At 46.4% G+C, this 19,717-nt stretch overlaps 2 protein-coding genes across 3 annotated transcripts in view; one reads left to right on the top strand and one right to left on the bottom strand.

Annotated features, from left to right (window-relative positions):
• The window catches only part of PMEL (premelanosome protein), a 330,809-nt gene that overhangs the window by 211,342 nt on the left and 99,750 nt on the right, over positions 1–19,717 (top strand). The window lies entirely within an intron of this gene.
• On the bottom strand, positions 3,721–10,227 carry SUOX (sulfite oxidase). 2 transcript variants are annotated; one of them, XM_056853716.1, is made up of 3 exons: positions 10,160–10,227; positions 6,159–6,315; positions 3,721–5,142 (listed from the first exon to the last, which is right to left on the bottom strand). In XM_056853716.1, the coding sequence occupies exons 1-3, from the start codon at positions 10,225–10,227 to the stop codon at positions 3,721–3,723; spliced, it is 1,647 nt and encodes a 548-aa protein (XP_056709694.1). The 2 variants fall into 2 exon arrangements, with proteins under 2 accessions (XP_056709694.1, XP_056709702.1); XM_056853724.1 differs by having other exon boundaries at positions 10,172–10,227.

Below are 19,717 nucleotides of genomic sequence, written 5' to 3'. Positions count from 1 at the left end.
CAGACGCTAAACTGTTAAAAGCGGACTAGCAGGGGCAGTTATGAAGGTGGCAAACCTACTATGACAACACACATATCCACATTACCACTGTCTATTTCTGTGTGCACGTCATGCTGTCTTTCACAATGTGTTTTCTGTCTGCAAAACAGCCCTTAAAAGTTTGCTACCAGAAACAGACAAAAATGTACACCCAGCCAGATTTTTGCACTCTTCAGTTGCAGCCTACTTGTTATTAAAACAGGTGAGCAATGGAGCATATTTCCAACAGCTGATCATAAGAAGCAGCCAGGCTGGTTTGTTGCATTTTTTAACTTACTCATCAACTTTGCAGCAAATGTAAACAGTGAAGAATGCAGCAATGGAAGGCCCTGCAGTATCCTACAGGCTCAGTGATTAAGCCAGTCCCCACCAGTCACTGGGGCTGTAATGGGGGTGTGTGCGAGGAGGGCAGCCACCGCCCCTGTGGCATGCAGAGTTGGTGGCAGAACTGCCTCTCCTGAAGCCTTCTCTGTGCTGGGTAGGAGAGGCAGTTCTGCCGCCTGCTCTGCATGCCATAGGGGTGGCGGCTGCCCACCCCCCACCCGTTACAACCCTGCCAATCACAAGAGAATCCAGAATAACCCCTCCCCCGTGGGACCCTCTCTGTCCCATTTCCTTATAGCTAGATGAAACAGAAAAAAACCCCATGACAACATGAAGCTTCATTCAATGTTAACTAGCTGCCCTACAAACTCGCCTGCAATTCTGTAGTCAGTAACAGAAAGAAACTGGGCATCTGTGAGGAAATGCATGGAGAGGTATCTTCCCTTTTCCTCTCCCACTCCTTGCTACTGCAGCCACCTCCGGCTTCCCTCCCACTTCTCCACTTCTGATGGTACAGTGGGAGGTGGGGAGATGCAGGCCAATGGGGATGGCCAGAAAAGCAGGCAAGCCAGAGCCAGCTTCGCCTCCTCACCTGTTCCAGGTGGTCGTTGCCATCAGGTTTTCAAACAACTTTTTACTACCTAAACTGCAGGATTGTTGTTGTTTATTTGTGGGGTATGCAATACTTGCACATGCACAGACATTGCTGTTAACTTTTCGGTGATGGTGTATCTATCCCAAAATTAGCTGCTCTAAACATGATTTCCTGCAGACCCAAACATGATTCCTTCAGGTTTGCAGAACTGTGGATGATAGTTATGGCTGGCCTCATTTGACAGTTATGCCCTTCTGCACAGGAGCCAATCCATGGCTATTAGATCCAGAGGTAACAGAGAGCTAATGTGAGGACGTTGCTGCTCCCCTGCTTCAGTCCAGTTTAGAACTATTGGACCCCAGTCAATGATGGGGAAGAAGGTGAGTGCAGAGACCGCCGCTCAGTGGAAAGGCCAGGACATTCAAAATAATGAACAGCCATCAAAATCAGTGGGCTTAGGCACACTTAACTCTGAACAGGTGAGATCTGCAACCAACCCTACAGGCAGTGCAAGATCTAGATTCAAAAGATCACCAGCACAAAGAAAACATTGCCCACATTATCAAGCCCAAGCACAACAGGTATCTCCATTGACACCTCTTTCCTTCATTGGGTTCATCATGTCTTATCCTTGAAAAACTGCTACTTTTGCACGTAACATACATGCTAGCTTTCTGGCAACACCCAGTCTTCTTTGATTCATGGCACAGTTCCAAGTGAGCGTCAAATTTTCCGTTGTCAAAACACTAATTAGAGCTGTCAAAAAACATATTAAGAGTTAATGGGTCTCGTGTTTAGTTGTTAAAAAAGAAGCTGAAATGAATTCAACTCAAGCAGTTTTATACTATCTTTCCATTAGTGCAGTATGGGGGGGGGATCTTTGTCTAGTTCCAGCTTTTCTGTAAATGGATCATTGTGAAACCTTGAAGTGTGTGTCTGTGTGAGAGAGAGTGTGGAGTTATGAACACTATACTTGGGAGAGGGAAGCAGCAAATAATAATAAAAAAAAGATGAAAGCTCTCTCTCACTCAGTTTTCAAAGCTTGGCAAAGGAGACTACTTATAAGTATGGGGGTGGGTTACATTGCAGATCCAGAATCTGTCCACTTTCTAAACTCTCAGATTTTATATCACTTGATGTTTTGGGGCAGAGCTGAAAGAGACACCTAGCCTTTCCACATCAAAACTTTCCCCTGGGCAGCATTCCTCAATCCCACAGTGATAACTGCCCCCAAAGTTGCTATGGGTGCCAGCATTCCAGTACATTGCGGCTATTCCTAAGAATCTAGGACATCTCCCCAGCTGTCTACTCTATTCTCACATGTGCCCACATGTGCCCGTAACAAGAAAGCAATCTTGTGTGAGACTTGCTAGTGCCACCTGGAAGAGGTGTAGACTGCAAAGCAGAAGCGATGTAGTTAAAATGCTCTGAGAAGATGGGAAAGAAGCGTGCAAACAAGCCAAAAAGCAAATTCTTGCAACTAGAGAAAGAAGGTGCATGGCTGAAATGGTCAGGAGTAGGCAGGCATTGAGAAAGCAAAGTGCTCAAGACGTAACAAAATCCAACATGGTTTGTAAAGAAAATTTAAGCTCCTTGGATGGCCACCAGCAGCAGCCTGAGTTGAGGGGCAAAGTTTGAGGGAACCAAAGCAGAGGCCATACCCCTACCCCCAGCCTCCTGTCAACATGCCTTGGTGTCCTGGAGCAGCATCTATACAAGCTTAGAAGCAGATCTCAATAGCATTTGAAGCCCTGCCAAGGACTAATCCCCACCAATACATTTCCTTTGGAGCAGCATTTCTGAAGTGTAGAATGCCACCACTGTTCTGTATGCAAAGGCTGGAATGGACACCCTGTATCTTTAAATGCTGCTGCCAAACTCCCTCTTTAAAAGGTACAGGTGCTCCACCTTTTGCATCTGGTCAGCGTGGTTGCTGTGAGAAAGCACAGTCTGACCCAAGAAAGAGCAACAGATGCAGCAGACAATGACATCCCGGTGCCCTTTCAAGGCACCAGAGGTTCTACAAGGCAGCTGGAGGTTTCCCCAAAGGACACATGTAGTGAAAGAGTCTTCCCACAACTGGAATGGGAGAATATGCAGACACAGGACAATCCTATGCCGTTAAATCCAATGGAAATCAGTGGGCTTAGAACGGGGTAACTCTGCATAGGACTGCACATGTCAGTGTGGGGTAAGGGAGAACTTCTACAGTTTCTCCACAGCAGTGGTAGAATAGGGCACACTTTGCCCTATACAGAACTTGTCACCCCAAAGTTGTTGAGAACTCAAAGCCCATTAAGAAGGGAGGAAAGGTGTGGACAGAGAGAAACTTGTCAGTGTTACAGGGAAATTAACATTCATATTCTTAGCAGCCTCACTATGTGACAACACAGCAATACAGATTGAAAAACCCAATGCAAAACCCAAACAAAACCCTAAACTAAAAGTTCATCCAACAAGGAGTGCCAAAAAAATATTGGAAAGGCTTCTTGAAGTTGTGAAAAAGGGGCCAGTCTCAAATTTCCAAGAAAAGTAGAGATACCGATCGCAGTTAAGTAGGAAGATGACCCTTCCTCTGAGCCCACCATACACCCTTGAAAGCAGTCTAAAGATAGGGAATGGCTACTATGACAAGCTGGGGCCAACACTTAGCAAGAAAGGAGGCTCTGGGATCCTAAGGCCCCACTGACGTTCTCCACTCATGTTCTGGGCCTCTAAGGGGATCTTGATTGGAGAAAGAAAACAATCCACAGCAGTTCCCCTTAGTCCTCACCAACAGAGACATGTACCCGATGCCACGCATTGTTGAGCACTCCCAAAATGTTCCAGATGGGTCTAACGGCATCAGGCTGCTGGTTGTAGCTGCTGTCCACAGCCTTGCAGACAATGTTCAGCTCCTTGGTACCGGGAGGCACAAAAGCCTTCAGCTCCCACAGCTTCCACGCCCAGGCTCGGCCAGGCGCCTGCTTCTCCCCAATCAGCTTTGCCTCGTGCCAGCTCTTTCCACCATCCAGCGAGACGTCCACACGGATGACACTCTGCCCACCTCCACTCCAAGCATAGCCTTTCACCGTGAGTTCACCAGGGGTGACAGAGGCATTAGGGCAGGGCTCAGTGATGGCTGACTGGACCGGCAACTCTTGGATGGCAGGGGCCTTGGAAAAGTCCACCGTGTCCCATGTCTCAGAAGGAGAGAATCCTTTATAATCCTTCTGCTGCCAGTGACTTTTGCTTTCCTCTGGGCCCACCGAAATACGGGCCAGCCACTTGACATTTCGAGCACCCACTATCCCTGGCACGACTACTCGGAGAGGGAACCCGTGATCCCGAGGCAGTTCCTCCCCATTCATCTCATAAGCCAGGAGGACGTCCCCTTCGGGGTCCATCGCTTTCTTAAAAGGGATGGAGGCACCGTAAACGGTACCGCTCTGATCTTTGTCCAGCCCTTCAAAGCTGACATGGCCCTCGTCGCCTGGCTTATACCCAGCATGCAGCAGGACATCCTGAAGGCGGGCGCCACCCCAGCATGCTGTGCTAATAGCCCCAATGCCCCATCCTAGCCGGTTGGTGTTCTGGAGAGCGTTCATCTCCTCACGGCGATTGCCAGCACACTGCACCGTGGCGGTCACTTTGTGCTTAGGAAAATTTCTTTTCAAGTCCTGAAGAGAAAGAGACAGCGTCCGGCCACAGGTATTCTGTACATGCAACCGGTAAGTAGCTGCGTCCACCATTGGAACAGGAAGGTGGTTGCGTTTGAAGAAGAGCTGGTTGGGAGTCAGATAGTTCTCTCCGAGCAGCTCTGAAGGGGGTTCTGCATTGAAGGGCTTCAAAGTGTTGATTTTAAGGCCAGGATGTCGTGGAGGATCCTCAGCATACGGATCTCCCGGGGTCGGCTGGGGAGGCTCCTCTGGACTCAGCTCCCCAACTTTGTACCCCTGCAGAAGCTCCAGCACATGTTCCTGTTTATGCATGGCGTAGAGAGCCCAGAAGGGTTCCAATGCACCTCCCGCCGCCAGAAGAATTTTGCTTTTCCCCCCAGGATGCAACTCTAAGAAATCTGTGACATCGAACACATCGCTGCCGTACGTCACCCATACTCGATCCGCCTCGCTGTGGTGGCGGGCCACTTCCTGCCGTGTGAAGACCGGAAATGGTGGGTCAGGTGGGGGGTCGACCTCAGTGGCCTGCAAAGAAATGGAGGAAGAAACCATTGTAAGAGATAGAAGACTAAAAAAACCCATCTAGCAATGAAGAAGCCACTGAGAACAGAGCTCCAGAAAACCAGCAGGAACTGTGCTGGGAAGAGCAGAGTTGGTGGAGATCTTTGACAGTTGAGGGTCAATTGGATGGGGTTAGTCAGTGATGAGCAGGATAAGGATCTGTGTATACGGAAAAAAAAGATTTTTCATCTAGTCCCCATATACTGTACTGTCTGGAATCTAAAAAGGTGATACTGAGTTACAGCAGGGTTTGTGGTTGTTATCTGATAACTGCGTAATTTATGAAACAGACTGTTTAAAGCCCATCAGGAATGAGTTTCTTGGCATATAGTTTTTAAATCATAATAATTCGCCTTCGTATTAAATGTTATAATTACTTCATTTCCATTGAGATTGTATAAAATAAACCTAGTTTTTGTTCCAATTTTTTTAAAACCAGGTGTCCCTATGTCATGTTTATCTCACACTTTTGCTTTGGCCAGAAGGAACGTCACATCCATCAAGGCAGAAGCAGGAATGGGAGCCTCTTGGCTTTCAGCCCCATTCTACACTAATCAAATAAGCCCTATTTGCTTACACGAGCAGCTTATAAAACTAAATCTTCTTTACTCTGAATTGTAACCCACCTTTATGAGAGCTTGGGAAAGGTAGCCAGACCTTGGCAGATTTCCAAAATAGCCCTTCTACCCTTCATCTTTTTATCTTATTCTCCCTCCATGGAGCTCCTCCACTTCTTCCTATCAACAGCCTCATGAGGTATGTTAGGCTAAGACCCAGACTGGCCCATGGCTACCCAGTGAGCTTCATGGTTGAGTAACAATTTGATCCCAGATCTCCCCATTCCTAGCCTGAATCACAAACCATTATACCACTTGAGCAAGGATATTTCCCCCACGATGCTCCCAAACCTCTCTGTTCAACTCTCCTCTGATCACATCCCACTCCTGCTCCCCACTTCTGATACTGGGTCCCTCACTCACCTGTCGATGGTGGTCTGCATAGGCCAAGATGGTGCCCATTCCCAGGGCAGCACCAGCGGCTGCCATAAGCCTGCGTCTAGTGCCTCCAGCACAGTTCCAAGTGCCATGGGAGCAGTAGGGTTGCCAAGCCAAGCATACTGCAGGGTAGGTCCTCAACCTGCAAAGGAAGCCAATCAGATGCATTAAGGAACAGCAAGCAACACACTTTAGGCATGTGGAACTGTCATTGCTCCCAATCCCGGAACACTGACAATTATAGTTTGTGGGGGACAAGTTACTACTAGCTTGGACATCTTTAAAAAAGTAAGAGAGCAATTTACAGAGGACAGGCATTATAGATAAGGAGAGGCAGTTAATAGCTATAACAACGCTGAATGCCAAATATTTAGAACGAATAAAGAAGTAATGTTGCTTTCCTGCCCTACCTGTGATCTTCTGAAATGCATCTGGACATAAAGATAAAATGCTGGACTAGATGGACCTTTTGTCCAATCCACCAAGACTGCTCTTACGCTTTTACAGAGTTCTCAGCATCTTCCCCAAACCATCAATCCTCGCTGTGCTTCACAAACAGCAAAGGCGGCTAAACTATTTTCAGATGGCTTCAGATATGTCAGATAGACGCCCCTATTAATTAATGAAATAAGTGCTATCATTGCAACCAACTTATGGCGGCCCTTCAAGGGGTTTTCAAGGCAAGAGATGAGCAGAGGTGGTTTGCCATTGCCTGCCTCTGCGTTGAAACAGCCTTCCTTGGTGGTCTCCCATCCAAGTACTAACCACTTTGCTTCCAAGCTCTGATGAGATTGGGCTAGTCAGGGCTATTCAAGGCTGCTAGATGTGCCCATTACTGTTCCTAAAAGGCACTTCTACAAGAAGGTGGAAAAGGGTGAACATAGGCTGCAGCTGCTAGGGAGACAAGGTGAGAAGATGCCAACAGAAGGCACTGTCATAGCTTGCAATCTAGCTGTACTAGTGATGTTGTGGTGTAGGAACAAGGACTGGGGGTGGGGTGGGGGTAGATACAACGGAAAAGCAGAAAATACACAGGAAAGCAGACACACTGCAAGAATGGGGCTGGGAGGCACAGAGACAGAACCTGCTATGGCGTTGTACTGGCACTGAAAAAGCTGTTTCTCAGGATCCAAACAGCATGACCTGAAAGCTTCACTTGCTGGACTGTAGTCTCCATTTCAAGAAGAAAAGATTGAGCATGCCACTGACCGAAGGAATTCTTGCCAGGAAAATGAATGCAGTTCACTCTGTTCCCTGACAGGCCTCCCAAATCCTTGGCAGAAGCATTATAAAAAAAGTCTGCAAGTTTACAATTACAACATGCTGCAAAGTACCTGGAAATTTCTGCAGCTCTTTTAAGAAGCCACTGGCACTCAGAGCCGGTGTGGTGTAATGGTTAGAATGCTGGAGAGAGGGAGACCTGGGTTCAAATCCCCACTCAGCCATACGGCTCAGGAAGTGACCTTGGACCAGTCACTCTCCTTCAGCTTCGCCTACCTCACTGGGATGTTGTGAGGGCAAAATGGAGGAGGGGAGTACCATGTACAGTACCCAGCTCTCCTTGGAGGAAGAAAGGATAAAAACATAATAAATTGGTAGAGGGAGGCCAATTTCCATTTCAAATAAGGCAAGTTTCCAGTCCACACTGCTCTTAAAACACACGTACTGGACTACTGAAGGCTCATAAAATTGGATGGTAACTCTAAGGAGCAGAACATCAGCATCCCACAGAACAGGGGTCCCTGATATGGTACCCACCAGCATCTTTTCTGGTGCCCACCAAGTGATTTTAAAAAGTGGGCAGCATCAGCTAGGGCTTCTGATTGGATGGGCAGATTAAAAGGTACCCTGTCAAACAGAGCTTCTGCCTTAAATGTTGATAAGTTACCATGAGACATATGCATAACCTTGCGTCCTAACATTTTGTGGTTGGCTCCGCCCTCCTGTGGCAGCCACTTTGTTGTTGCGCCTTCCAGCCTGTGTCAGGATTCCAAATGTGCCCAGAGGCTCAAAAAGGTTGGGGACCCGGGCCATAGAGCTGATATTCTCCACTGTCCTCAAAATGTATTCAACACCTTTGCCACCTCTTACACCACCCCAGTAGGAATCAAGATAAGGCGAAGGAGAAAATACACACTTCCAACAATCAGAACATGTTACACAACATGAGCTGGGTTATATAGGACATGTAAGTATCCTCATTCACATTTTGATAGCATGCCATTTGTGGGCATGTTGCATAATCTGGCCATTACACTTCTTTTCTCACATCCACAGTACAGATGCTTGACTTCCAGCCGAGGGTGAGCCGGTGATAAATCATTAACTCTTGCCTCTACTCAAGGTGAGAGAGAATCATATAGCTATAAAAGGATCTCCCTACCTATCCCCGGATGCTAGAGGAAGCAGCCACACTGAAAGGGAAGTGGAGGCAGCTGGAGATAAGATTAGACGCCACATGCCATTTGACAAGCAGCCAAGAAAGAGAACCTGGGAAGGACTCTTTAGGAAAGTTCACTCAAGGTTTCTTCACTGCCCTCCTTTCTCACGCTATGACACAGGAACGGTGGCTACTTCTGAAAGGGGACAATTCACAATGGAAAGTCCACACCAGGGAGTTCTCCGTGGTGCCCCCTTTGCGCCTGCTGCTCCCCACGCTCTTGCCTGATAGTAGGCATATTGCTAAAGTGTTATTTTTTAAAAGCCTGCCAGTGGTGGGGGGGGTTGGCAGATATAAGGGGATACCCAGGGAAAACGGCACTAGACGCAGACAGGGTGGTCTGGAAATCCATACCTTCCCATCCACACGGCGGGCAAAGCTGCTTTGACTCTGGTCTGTCCTGAAAGATCAGAGCGAAGCGAGCTGGGGCAACATTTGGGGCAAACCACAGAAGGAGAACAGCTGGCGGAGGACCCGGCACAGAAGCTCCGAAAAGACTCTTCTCCAGTTTGAGAGCCAGGGCGGAGCGAATCTACTAGGAGGATATAGCCAGTGCCACCAGTTTCAATCAATATGAAATGGGATTCGGTGTTGGGGGGCACACTTGCTTCTGAGGCACTGAGGCCATGGCTGGGTGAGGTGAGAAGGACGAGCACCAGAGAAGCAGATAAAGGGGAACTCTTGTCCAGCATGGCACATATCTTTTTTATCTCATTGTTCCAGCCTTGACAACTCTGAAAACCTCAATACCATTGCACTGCTAATACAGGTGCCATACAAAAAACATTCTTTCTGAACCTCACTGCCCTTTTGGGTGTCTACAAGGCACCTACTGCTGGCCCTGTCGAAGCAAACCAAGCTTACTGATGAAAATGGAAACCACCAAAAGGAGGAGGAAATGAAGGTTGTGACACCTTTGCTTCCTAGGAAGGCACACAAAGTTCTGCTACACTGCAAATTAACGAACTACGCAGTTTAGCTTACTCTTTATTCTTCTTGCCTGAAGGAAAGTCCAGTGGAAGGATGTTTTCACACATGTTGGATAATGCACTCTTAATGCACTACAGCCATCGTTTGGAAAAGCCAGTTGCAAACGATTGCTAATAGCGCACTGACAGCGTGTTATCCAATAATTTGTGGAAGTAGCCCAACTCAAAAACTTGCCATGCTAATTGACGTGGCGGTGGTTTAATTGTGTGTGTGTGTGTGTGTGTGTATGTGTAAAGTGCCATCAAGTCACAGCTGACTTATGGTGATCTCAGCAAGGAGTTTTCAACACAAGTACTGACCCTGCTTAGCTTCCAAGATCTGATGTGATCAGACTATAACAAGCTACCTTCCCTCTCAGTTATTGAATTAAGAAGGTATCATTCAAGATACTTTATAGTCATTTTCACTCCTTTTGACCCAAACACTCAGCAGCAGATTTTAGGTCACCCTTGGCAGGATTTTGGAAGGTGGGCAGAAACTGGGAGTGGGAAACCTAGGGTTGGATAGCAGGCTGAAAGGGAAGCATTTCCTTCATGTCCTTGAGGCAGGCAGTCACATTTTCCCATACCAGTATGTTTTCTGAAGGGTGCAGAATCCGCTCCTGCTGGTTCTGATCAGCAGCATCTTTACCAAGCCTGCACACAAGAAAGAGAATGTGAGAGGTTTCATACCAAACATAAGAACATAAGAAAGGCCCTGCTGGATCAGACCAAGGCCCATCAAGTCCAGCAGTCTGTTCACACAGTGGCCAACCAGGTGCCTCTAGGAAGCCCACAAACAAGACAACTGCAGCAGCACCATCCTGCCTGTGTTCCACAGCACCTAAATACTGCAAGTCTTAGAGGAGACCATTAGATGCAGAGATGGGAAGTATGCTCCCTCTTGGGGGCTGTCACTCTGAAGGCCTAGGTTTGGCTTTGCATCAGGGACTGTGCATTATCTCAGCAAATTGTCAGGCAATGGCTTAAGTGAAATAGTAACCAACACAGAAACTCAGAGGTATTTGTGAGTGGATACCTATGGATCCAATTGTGGTGGGTGGGTGTTAATTTTTAAACAACTGTAGTTCCTTTTTCTTGCTGGATTAGAAGGGCAGCAAGGCCCTCTGGACCTTGTTGGACGCTGCCCTATTGTTGCTGGTTGTGAAGGACCCCCCCCCCATAACAGTTCAAGCTCCAGGATCCCAAAAATGTAGGTCCGCCACTGCAGGACTGGACTGGAAACTAATCTGCCACAATAGCAATGGCAGATTTGGCTGATGTTCAGTGAAGGGGCTTCCTTCTACCTCTAACTTAATGACATTCACAAATGCTTTAGATTACCCATCCTCACGACGGAAGTTGTCAGGCTGCAATCCTGGGATTCCCCCATTTGACCCAAAAGGAGATGCAGCTTCTCCCCCCCCCCCCAACATTTGCTGCGGAGGAAAGTGTGAGAACAGCTTACTACAGGTACTAGGAAGTGTGGCTAAGTGAACGTAAGATGCTAAAGGTGCATCTGACTAGCACCATTCTGGCTATCAAAGAAACAGGCAGTCAGAGCTCCACGTTACGACCCGGCAAACTTACTGCAACGGTATAAGTAGGGAGAAGGGCCCCGTGGCGCAGAGTGGTAAGCTGCAGTACTGCAGTCCAAGCTCTGCTCACAACCGGAGTTTGATCCCAATGGAAGTGAGTTTCAGGCGGCCGGCTCAAGGTTGACTCAGCCTTCCATCCTTCCGAGGTTGGTAAAATGAGTGCCCAGCTTGCTGCGGGTAAAGGGAAGATGACTGGGGAAGGCACTGGCAAACCACCCCATAAACAAAGTCTGCCTAGTAAACGTCAGGATGTGACGTCACCCCATGGATCAGGAATGACCCAGTGCTTGTACAGGGGGCTTTTACCTTTACCTTATATAAGTAGGGAATATTTTAGAGGTGCAGAGTGACTTGCTCATACTCAGCAATACCCCAGTTTTATTTCTACCCTGCCTTTCTTTTAGGGTTGCCAACTCTGGGTTGGGAGATTCCTGGAGATCTGAGGGTGGAGCTTGGGGAGGGGAGGGATCTCAGCGGGGTATAATGTCATACCACCCTCCAAAGCAGCCATTTCCTCCTGGGGACCTGATCTCTGTTCTCTGGAGATCAGCTGTTATTCCAGGAGATCTCCAGGCCCCACCTGGTCATTGGTAACTCTACTTTATTTCATGGACAGCATGCATAGGGAACTCTGGCAGCAACCCATCTAGGTCCTGCCCAGATCCAGACCTGTTTAACTGCAGTCTTTATGTTTTATTAAATATCTTCACACCAATGTATGCTGGAGTAAATCCAACTTTCTAGCCAGCTGACCACACTGGGCAAATTTATGGTAGACTACACAGAGGTTCACTATGAAACCCAGAAACTGGGACCAGGTTGAGATAAAGCGTCCTGGAGTAGGTGAGTCTTCCTAGCTGGGTTGGTCACACAGAACATTACCATTAAAGCAAATTACTCAATATTTATATTGAGCCAACTCAAACTTGTAACTATCTACTTGCCTCTAAGCGTATACAACTCACAAACAAGTGCAAATTAGCAGAGAGTTGATTCTCTTTCCTTTAAGCCACCACTGTACCACAAAAGACTCGTCTAAGTATGGGTGGGCCAGTAACTACTGTGACTTAATTTGCAAAGTTGAACCAACTAATGTTTCAAAAACCTGGCAGGAAGATTGCCCACATCTTTCTCCGTAAACATACATTTCCTCCCACAAGAGTAGATACATCACAATCCAATCACCATCATATTTGCTTAACACATTTCTCTCTTCGAATAGCTACACTCCAAAGATTTCTGTGCTGCTTCAAAGCCCACCTCCAACATTTTAACACCTATTTTTTAACACCTGTAATCCAAGGTGGTTAACAAACCATCGCGAAAACAATATGACTAAACAGAAAAAATACTGGGAGAAGAGAATACAGAATGAGCAAATAATGGGTCCCGTATGGGGAACATAATGTTTAAGAAAGGGTAAAGTTATGAGGTAAAGGTAGGATGATTTTATTTCCAAGACTGATCTTCAGAGCTATTTTTATTTTATTAAATTTTTATCCTACCCTTTCCCAACCAGAACAGTAGCCCTCTGAACAGCCTGCCAAATAGGGGAAGTACTTCATGGCTACTACAACCAAGGGAATGGATTGTTGTGAGGGTTTCAGAAGTTTAACTCATTTATACAGAGAATAGGGGATTACAAAATGGGCCACAGATGATTTGCCAGTTGGGGCAGCCTATTCATTCTCGCTGGTCTACAGCTGAGGACGAAGGAGCTGGTGGCTTGAAGCATACCAACCATTGGTTGTCTGAAGGGGTCTGGTCAGAATAAAAGGCCAGAAATAGCCCGGTTACAGAGAGTTAGATTAGTTGGTTGGTGGTTACGGCAAAGAGAACTGAAGAAGACAGCAAGAGAAGAGCTGTCTGTGTGCGTGTGTGTAAGAGACGGAGAGACAGAGAGAAATACAGAGACAGTTCTGTGACCTATAGCATTGCTAAATGGGCCTGGAGAAATATGTCCAGTTCCTTTAACAGATGTTTAATGTGTCAAAATAGGCAGGTGAAGCTTTTTATGTCATGGAAGCAAATTTCACCACCTGGGAAACCTCCCATTAAAAGGAGAGCCACTGTGGTAAGACTAGGTGTTGGACTAGGACCTGGGAAACCTGGGTTCAAATCCCCACTCGTGCCTTAGTAACTTTCTGGGTGACCTTGGATCAGTCACACACTCTCAGCTGTCACCCTGGCAAGTATTTCGATGAGAAACCTCCAAGGAATACCAGGGTTGTGACGCAGAGGCAGGCAATGGCAAACAACCTCCAAATGTCTTGTGCCTTGAGAACCTTACAGGGTCGCCATAAGTCAGCTGTGACTTGGCGGCAAAAAAAAAATGAGAAAGAGAGAGACAGGACATTTTTTCTTCAGAAAAATCCTAGTGGCCTGGCAGTAGGACCGAGAAGAAGTTGGAAGCTGGAGAGAGAAGAATCTGGTTAGCCAAGGAAGCAGTGAATTCTTCTAGGGCAACACTTTACTGTCCAAATTTCAGTGTCTTCACAGAACAGTCCTGGCCAGCTTCAGAAGCAGGGCTTATGGCTTCAGTCTCTAGAACAGCCAAGGAAGATCCTAACCAGAAAAAAAAAAAGTCTTCATAACATAGCTCTGTATGCATTAACTTAAGAGTGGAGGTTAAACTGGGGGAAATCAAGCAGGTTATATAAAAATGCTAAATAAGTTAGCTATTTGCATTTAATTAGGGGACTAAACTAGCATCTAGATTACCACATCCTTTTATTAAAGTGGGTGGGATCCTACCTTAACCTGAAGGAAGTTCCTCCAGCCTAAGGAGCCTTTCTTTATGTTAAGCAGCAGCTTTGGTGGAGGAACAGTCACTTATGTTGAAGGACAGCTTCAAACCTCAACGTATATAGGATATATCCTATATATAGGATACAGAATACAGGCTAGTAACTTTAAGGAAATTAACATGAATGCGGATGTACATTACATCTGGATGAGCAATCATATTATGTTATGCATGTGTTTATGATGTTACTGTCAAGTCACTTCCAACTTATGGCTACCATATGAATAAATGACCTTCCAAACACTGAATCATTACCAGCTTTGCTCCGGTCTTATAAAATTTAGGCCATGGCTTCATTTACTGAGCCAATCCATCTCATGTTGGGCCTTTCTCTTTTCCTATTGTCTTCAACTTTTCCTAGTATATCAAGTCTTGTCTTCTCATCATGTGACCAAAACACAACAGCCTCAGTTTAGTCAATTTAGCTCCGACCTAGGGAGAATTTAGGCTTGATTTGAGAACTCACACACTTGTTTTTTTGGCGGTCTATGGTATCTGTAAAACTCTCACATTTCAAATGAATCAATTTTCTTCCTGTCAGTTTTCTTCATTGTCCAACTTTTAACCCATACATAGGATGCGGAATACCATTGCAGTCTCTCGTTTGGTTGATGACTGACCCAAGGAACGGAAAGTCTTTAAAAATGTAAACTTCTTCCTTGTCAGGCTGAAAGTTGTGTGATTTCTCAGCAGTCACTGCTTTTGTCTTCTTGATGTTCGGCTGTCATCCTGCTTTGGCACTTCATCAGTAGTTGCTTCAAGTCTTTATTATTTTCTGCCAGTAATATGGCTTCATTTGAACATCTCTAGTTGTTAATGTTCCTTCCACCAATTTTCCATATCCTAAGGATATTTAAATCTAATCCAGTTTTTTTAATATGTTCTGCATACAGATTGAACAGATTGTGAAATAAAATATATCCTTGTGTGACACCTTTGACAGTTGGAAATCATTCTGTGCCCTAACCATAGCGTCTTGTCCAGAGTACAGGTTGTAATCCAAAACAATTAGATGTTATGGCACTCCCGTTTCTTTTAAAATCATCCATAGCTTTTCATGATCCACATAGTCAAAAGCTTTGCTATAGTCTATAAAACACACTGATTTTTTTCCTAACATTCTCTGGTATGTTCTCTAGTGCCTCTTCCTTTTTTCTGAATCTAGCTTGAACACCTGGCATTTCTTGTTCCATATTATACATGAATTAATTAAATCATGAATAAGCATGTTTACATTTTGGTTCACACTTCACAGTCTTGGTGCCAGTCTATCCTGTGTCAAATGAACATCCAACCTGGTTTTCCTGGTCTTGCCCCCAAGGCAGCCATTTCCCCCAGCCCTTGTCCCTGCAGTGGTCATTTCCTCCCCCAGCCATCAGGGGGATTTTTGTTGCAGAGATATAATGATAAAGGCATATCTCTGCAACAAACGGAGTAAGAGTCTTCCTTTAAAAAAAAAAAGAAAGCTGGGGGTTCAGAGGACCTGATACACAGACTGAATACTATTATGACAACTGCCAATTTAAAAAAAACAAAAAGGCCCTTGTAGCACAGGGGGAATGGCTGCTTCTAGGGGAGGAAAACCTGCCATGTGAAAGCTTGGTTGCCACTGTCCTGTACTGGCAGCTACAGCAGCAACTTGGAAACTACACAAGCCTGTCGCCATATGGAAAACACTGAGGTCCTCTCCTTTTGCCACCACCCACCTCATCTCAAAGTGACTGTAGACCTGCAAGAAAGCCCCCAAGGTAGTATATGCATGTCAGCTCGTAATCGATTGAGTAGGGTTCTTTCTTGATTCTGCTATGGCTCTATCCTTTGAATAGATCTTGTTATTACTGTAGGAACTCATACCTGATCTTATCTCCATTTCTTCAGAAGTCAGTGCCTTTGAACTCTATGGGACTTCCATGAAAGCACGCATAGGATTGCAGCTTCCTTTTTCCTCCTGGCTTGAAGAGTTCTGGAAATCTTGAAAGCCTGCATGCTGCTTTGTTTGGGTTGGTCTTAAAAGGTATTACGTGGCTTTTATTTTTGGATTCTCAAGATATGAAGGCTAAAAATGCTGGCCTTTAAAATATCACCAGGCCATGTAACACATATTCATTCAGCCAAATCTGAATTATTTAATCATTAGCCAAGGAGCGAGTTAATACTACAAAGGCCTTTTATGCACAGGTTGTTTCCGTCACGGTCATCCCCCGATTACTTCGGGGCTTCGTTTTAATTATGCACGTTTTCTCCAAACTTTAGAAGTCACTTCGCTCTCTCCCCACTTTATCCCCACATTTTCTAGATTCTGTTTTACCCCAGGGTTAATGTCTGCATTGAACCCAAATCAACTGCTACTCCTGTGCATAGTTTTACTTCAGGTTTGTCTCCCCACACCTACATTCTCGCTTCCCTCTCCCATTTGTTTTTCCCCTTCCTCCAACTCCTCCCCTCGAAGTCATTTTTTGTTTGTGAGCGCAGGACAATTGATTTCATTCTCTCTCTGTGATTTCATTCACTTGGATCCTAAATGGGTTGACTCAAAAGGATCACACACCCCCAATCTCTTCAGTCACGGCATCTTTCCATCCCATTTAAGATAACCGCCAAACTCTACCCTCCCCTCACCCAGAATGCCCTCTGGCTCAGCTCCCAGGATCCTCTTTTTTGACAGCATTGGGTCCTCGCTTGCATCCCGCGCCATAGTAGCCCCTGGCTGGGAAGAGGCTGACTGTGGTAGGGGACTAGTGCCAGGCCGGCGGACAGGTCAGCAAGCGGCAGAGTGATCATCATGTCCACCCTTCTGGGGACAGGCCAGTCAGGTAGAGCCTGACAGAAGAGCTGGGGGATTGGGCAGCAGAGGTTGCAGTTCAAAAGCTGTCCGCGCTGAAACGGACAGGCGGCGCAAGACAGTGCCTTCCCTCCTCCCACATCGCGCCTATTGAACATTTCTACCAGCATCCTCTTTTCTTTCTCTCCCAGAGTGTCAGGCCCGTCTTAGCCTGACTTTGCTCCAAACCTGTCTGACTAGGCCCAGGTCATGTGCCTCCTGGTTCTCATGCTTTGTACAGAATGCTTCCCTTCCCACAGCTGCGGTATGCGTGGGAAGGGTCTGTGTGACACAGAGTCCTTGCAATCTCTGCTTTGGTTGTGAAATGGCTACTGGGTTCATTTAAAATAAAAGCATCCCAACAATTTATTTTGGTAGTGAGTAGATTAGTGATAGAACGCTGAAATAGCACAAATAAACACCACATGAGTGCCTTTTTTACTTGCCATCTAGCGATCTATCGCTAGAGCGCATGTGTAAATAAAAAAAGGGTGGCAAGCCACATAACAACAACAACAGTGGTGACCACTTCCACATTACTTCATACACTCCGCATTTTAACACTGGTGATGCAGAAATTTAATCCCAAATACTCTGGGAATTTCTTTGGGTTTTTAATAGCCCGATTTTCTCTCCCTTTAAGGAGTCTAAAACTGGTTTACAATCACCTTCCCTTTCTCTCCCCACAACAGACACCTTGTGAGGTAGGTGGGCTGAGAGAGTTTGGAGAGAACTGTGACTAGCCCAAGGTCACCCAGCTGGCCTCATGTGTAGGAGTGGGGAAACCAACCCGGTTCTCCGGATTAGAGTCTACCACTCTTAACCACTACACCACGCTGGCTCCTGTGAAGAGTTATTTGAGAATTCGATTGCAAATATTGTGCATCAAGAGAGCAGCATATCTAGCAGAGACAACCCATGCATAAAAGATCAGAATCTCCTTTCGGATTGGCCTGCCTGTCTTGGAAGGGCCCAGTTAGCATAAATTCAAGGAGCTCTTGCTAAAGTTCCCCTTACAGTAGCTTTGTTTTATTGGCTGTTTATATGCCTGAGACACACAAGTGAAGCAGGTCAGCATTTCCCAGTCACTTTATTACCACGCTAGGAAAGTTTCCCTCCCTAACATTCCTGCAAGTATGCCTGCTGTAAAACTTTTCAGGTATAATAACCTTTAATTGCACAGTGGGGGGTGGGATCTGTTAAGACTAAACTCACAAGTGGTCAGATGCCTACTTTACACGCGCCACCAGCTGTGCTACCAAACGCACTGTACCTTATATTGTCGAAGGCTTTCACGGTCAGAGTTCATTGGTTCTTGTAGGTTATCCGGGCTGTGTGACCGTGGTCTTGGTATTAGAACTGGAGTCTAATAAATAAATAAATACCAAGACCACGGTCACACAGCCCGGATAACCTACAAGAACCAATGCACAGTACCTTCTCTGCGTGTTACCTGAACCGTTAAGGAGGTCTTTTTACGTGGAAAAGACTCCACCATAAAGACCTTGTTCCCAATTTAGGAAAACGACAAGATTTAATACAAAGAGAAAGCCGCCATCCAAAGGGGGGAAATGCCCCCGTCAGAACAAATCTCCAGTGCCCAATACTATACATAACAAGAGCTGGCCCTGAGATCAAGAATGCCACCCTAAAGAAAGCCACGTTTAGGAAGCCATATCGGGCTCTCTGCCAGTTCAAGAGATCTCCCTCCCCATTTGCAACGATTTTTTTTTTTAACAAAATAACTAGATCCAGTCATTATCTTCTGAGTGCAAACGCAACCTTCCTTCCCAGATCTACAGACCTGCCTCAGCCGAGGAGCTTAGAACGAACTGGAGTCTAAGGGCGAAACCGCACGGTCGCTTGAGCCTCCTTTCTTCCCTGTTCCAGCCAGGATTCAGCCAGGATCGAACGCACGAACTCTTCGAACGTCCGTGCGTTCGATCCTGGCTGAACGTTCTTCGAACGTCCGTGCGTTCGATCCTGGCTGAATCCTGGCTGGAACAGGGAAGAAAGGAGGCTCAAGCGACCGTGCGGTTTCGCCCTATAGAAATAACTGTGGCCATTTATACATGGGAAATTTTGCCTTGGATTCGCTGCTCTCTAGATGCGCATTTTCCCCATCCAAACTCTCAACACTCAAAAATAAGCCCCCCAATGCAGCGTTCAGAGCATTCGGGTGGGGAAAATGTGCCTCTAGAGAGTGGCAAATTCAAGGCGAACCCTCCCGTGCATAAATGGCCTGTGACTCAGATCCGTTCTCCCCAAAATATCCGGCGAGGGGAAAAAAGAAAGGATCAGCAATAGCCCCACTCCTTTTTGTCACCTTTCTAATCCTTCTGCAGGTCAGGTCCCCCATCCCCCCACCCCATTCCCCCACCTTTGAGCCAAGCAAGCTCGCTGAGAGCGAAAAATCCGGATCGGTGACGCGGCAGCAGCTGAGTTTTCGCCTTTTAGATCTAAAAGGCTCCTGGAGTACCGAGGAGGAGAAAGCCCCCGCCCACCAGCGGCGGCCACTGACAAGCGATTTAAAGGGCCAGCGACCCCAAATAGTCACAGTCCAACGCACGCACAATCGCAGCAATTACTCGTATTTATTCATGGAAGGTTTTGCACTGGATTTGCCACTCTTTAGATGCACTTTCCCCCCATCCATATTCTCAAAACTCAACAATAAGCCGCCATGCAGAGTTTTGAGAATTCAGATGGGGAAAATGTGCATCTAGAGAGTGACAAATCCAATGCAAAACCTGCCATGAATCATCGGCCGACCTGCTCCTGGAAGATGCTTCTGCAGCCACGCGGAAGTGCTGGTGCGCAGATGCTGGACGCATCTAGTTCCCCCTCGTTCAGTAGCTTGTGGCTTTTATCCTGTGGCCTCGGCTGCCCTTTTATTTGCTCTTCTCTGCGT

Source organism: Euleptes europaea, chromosome 1 (genome assembly GCF_029931775.1).
Source record: "Euleptes europaea isolate rEulEur1 chromosome 1, rEulEur1.hap1, whole genome shotgun sequence".
NCBI lineage: Eukaryota > Metazoa > Chordata > Lepidosauria > Squamata > Sphaerodactylidae > Euleptes > Euleptes europaea.
The sequence above is the reverse complement of the archived record's forward strand: the minus strand, read 5'-3'. Positions and strand labels throughout refer to the sequence as shown.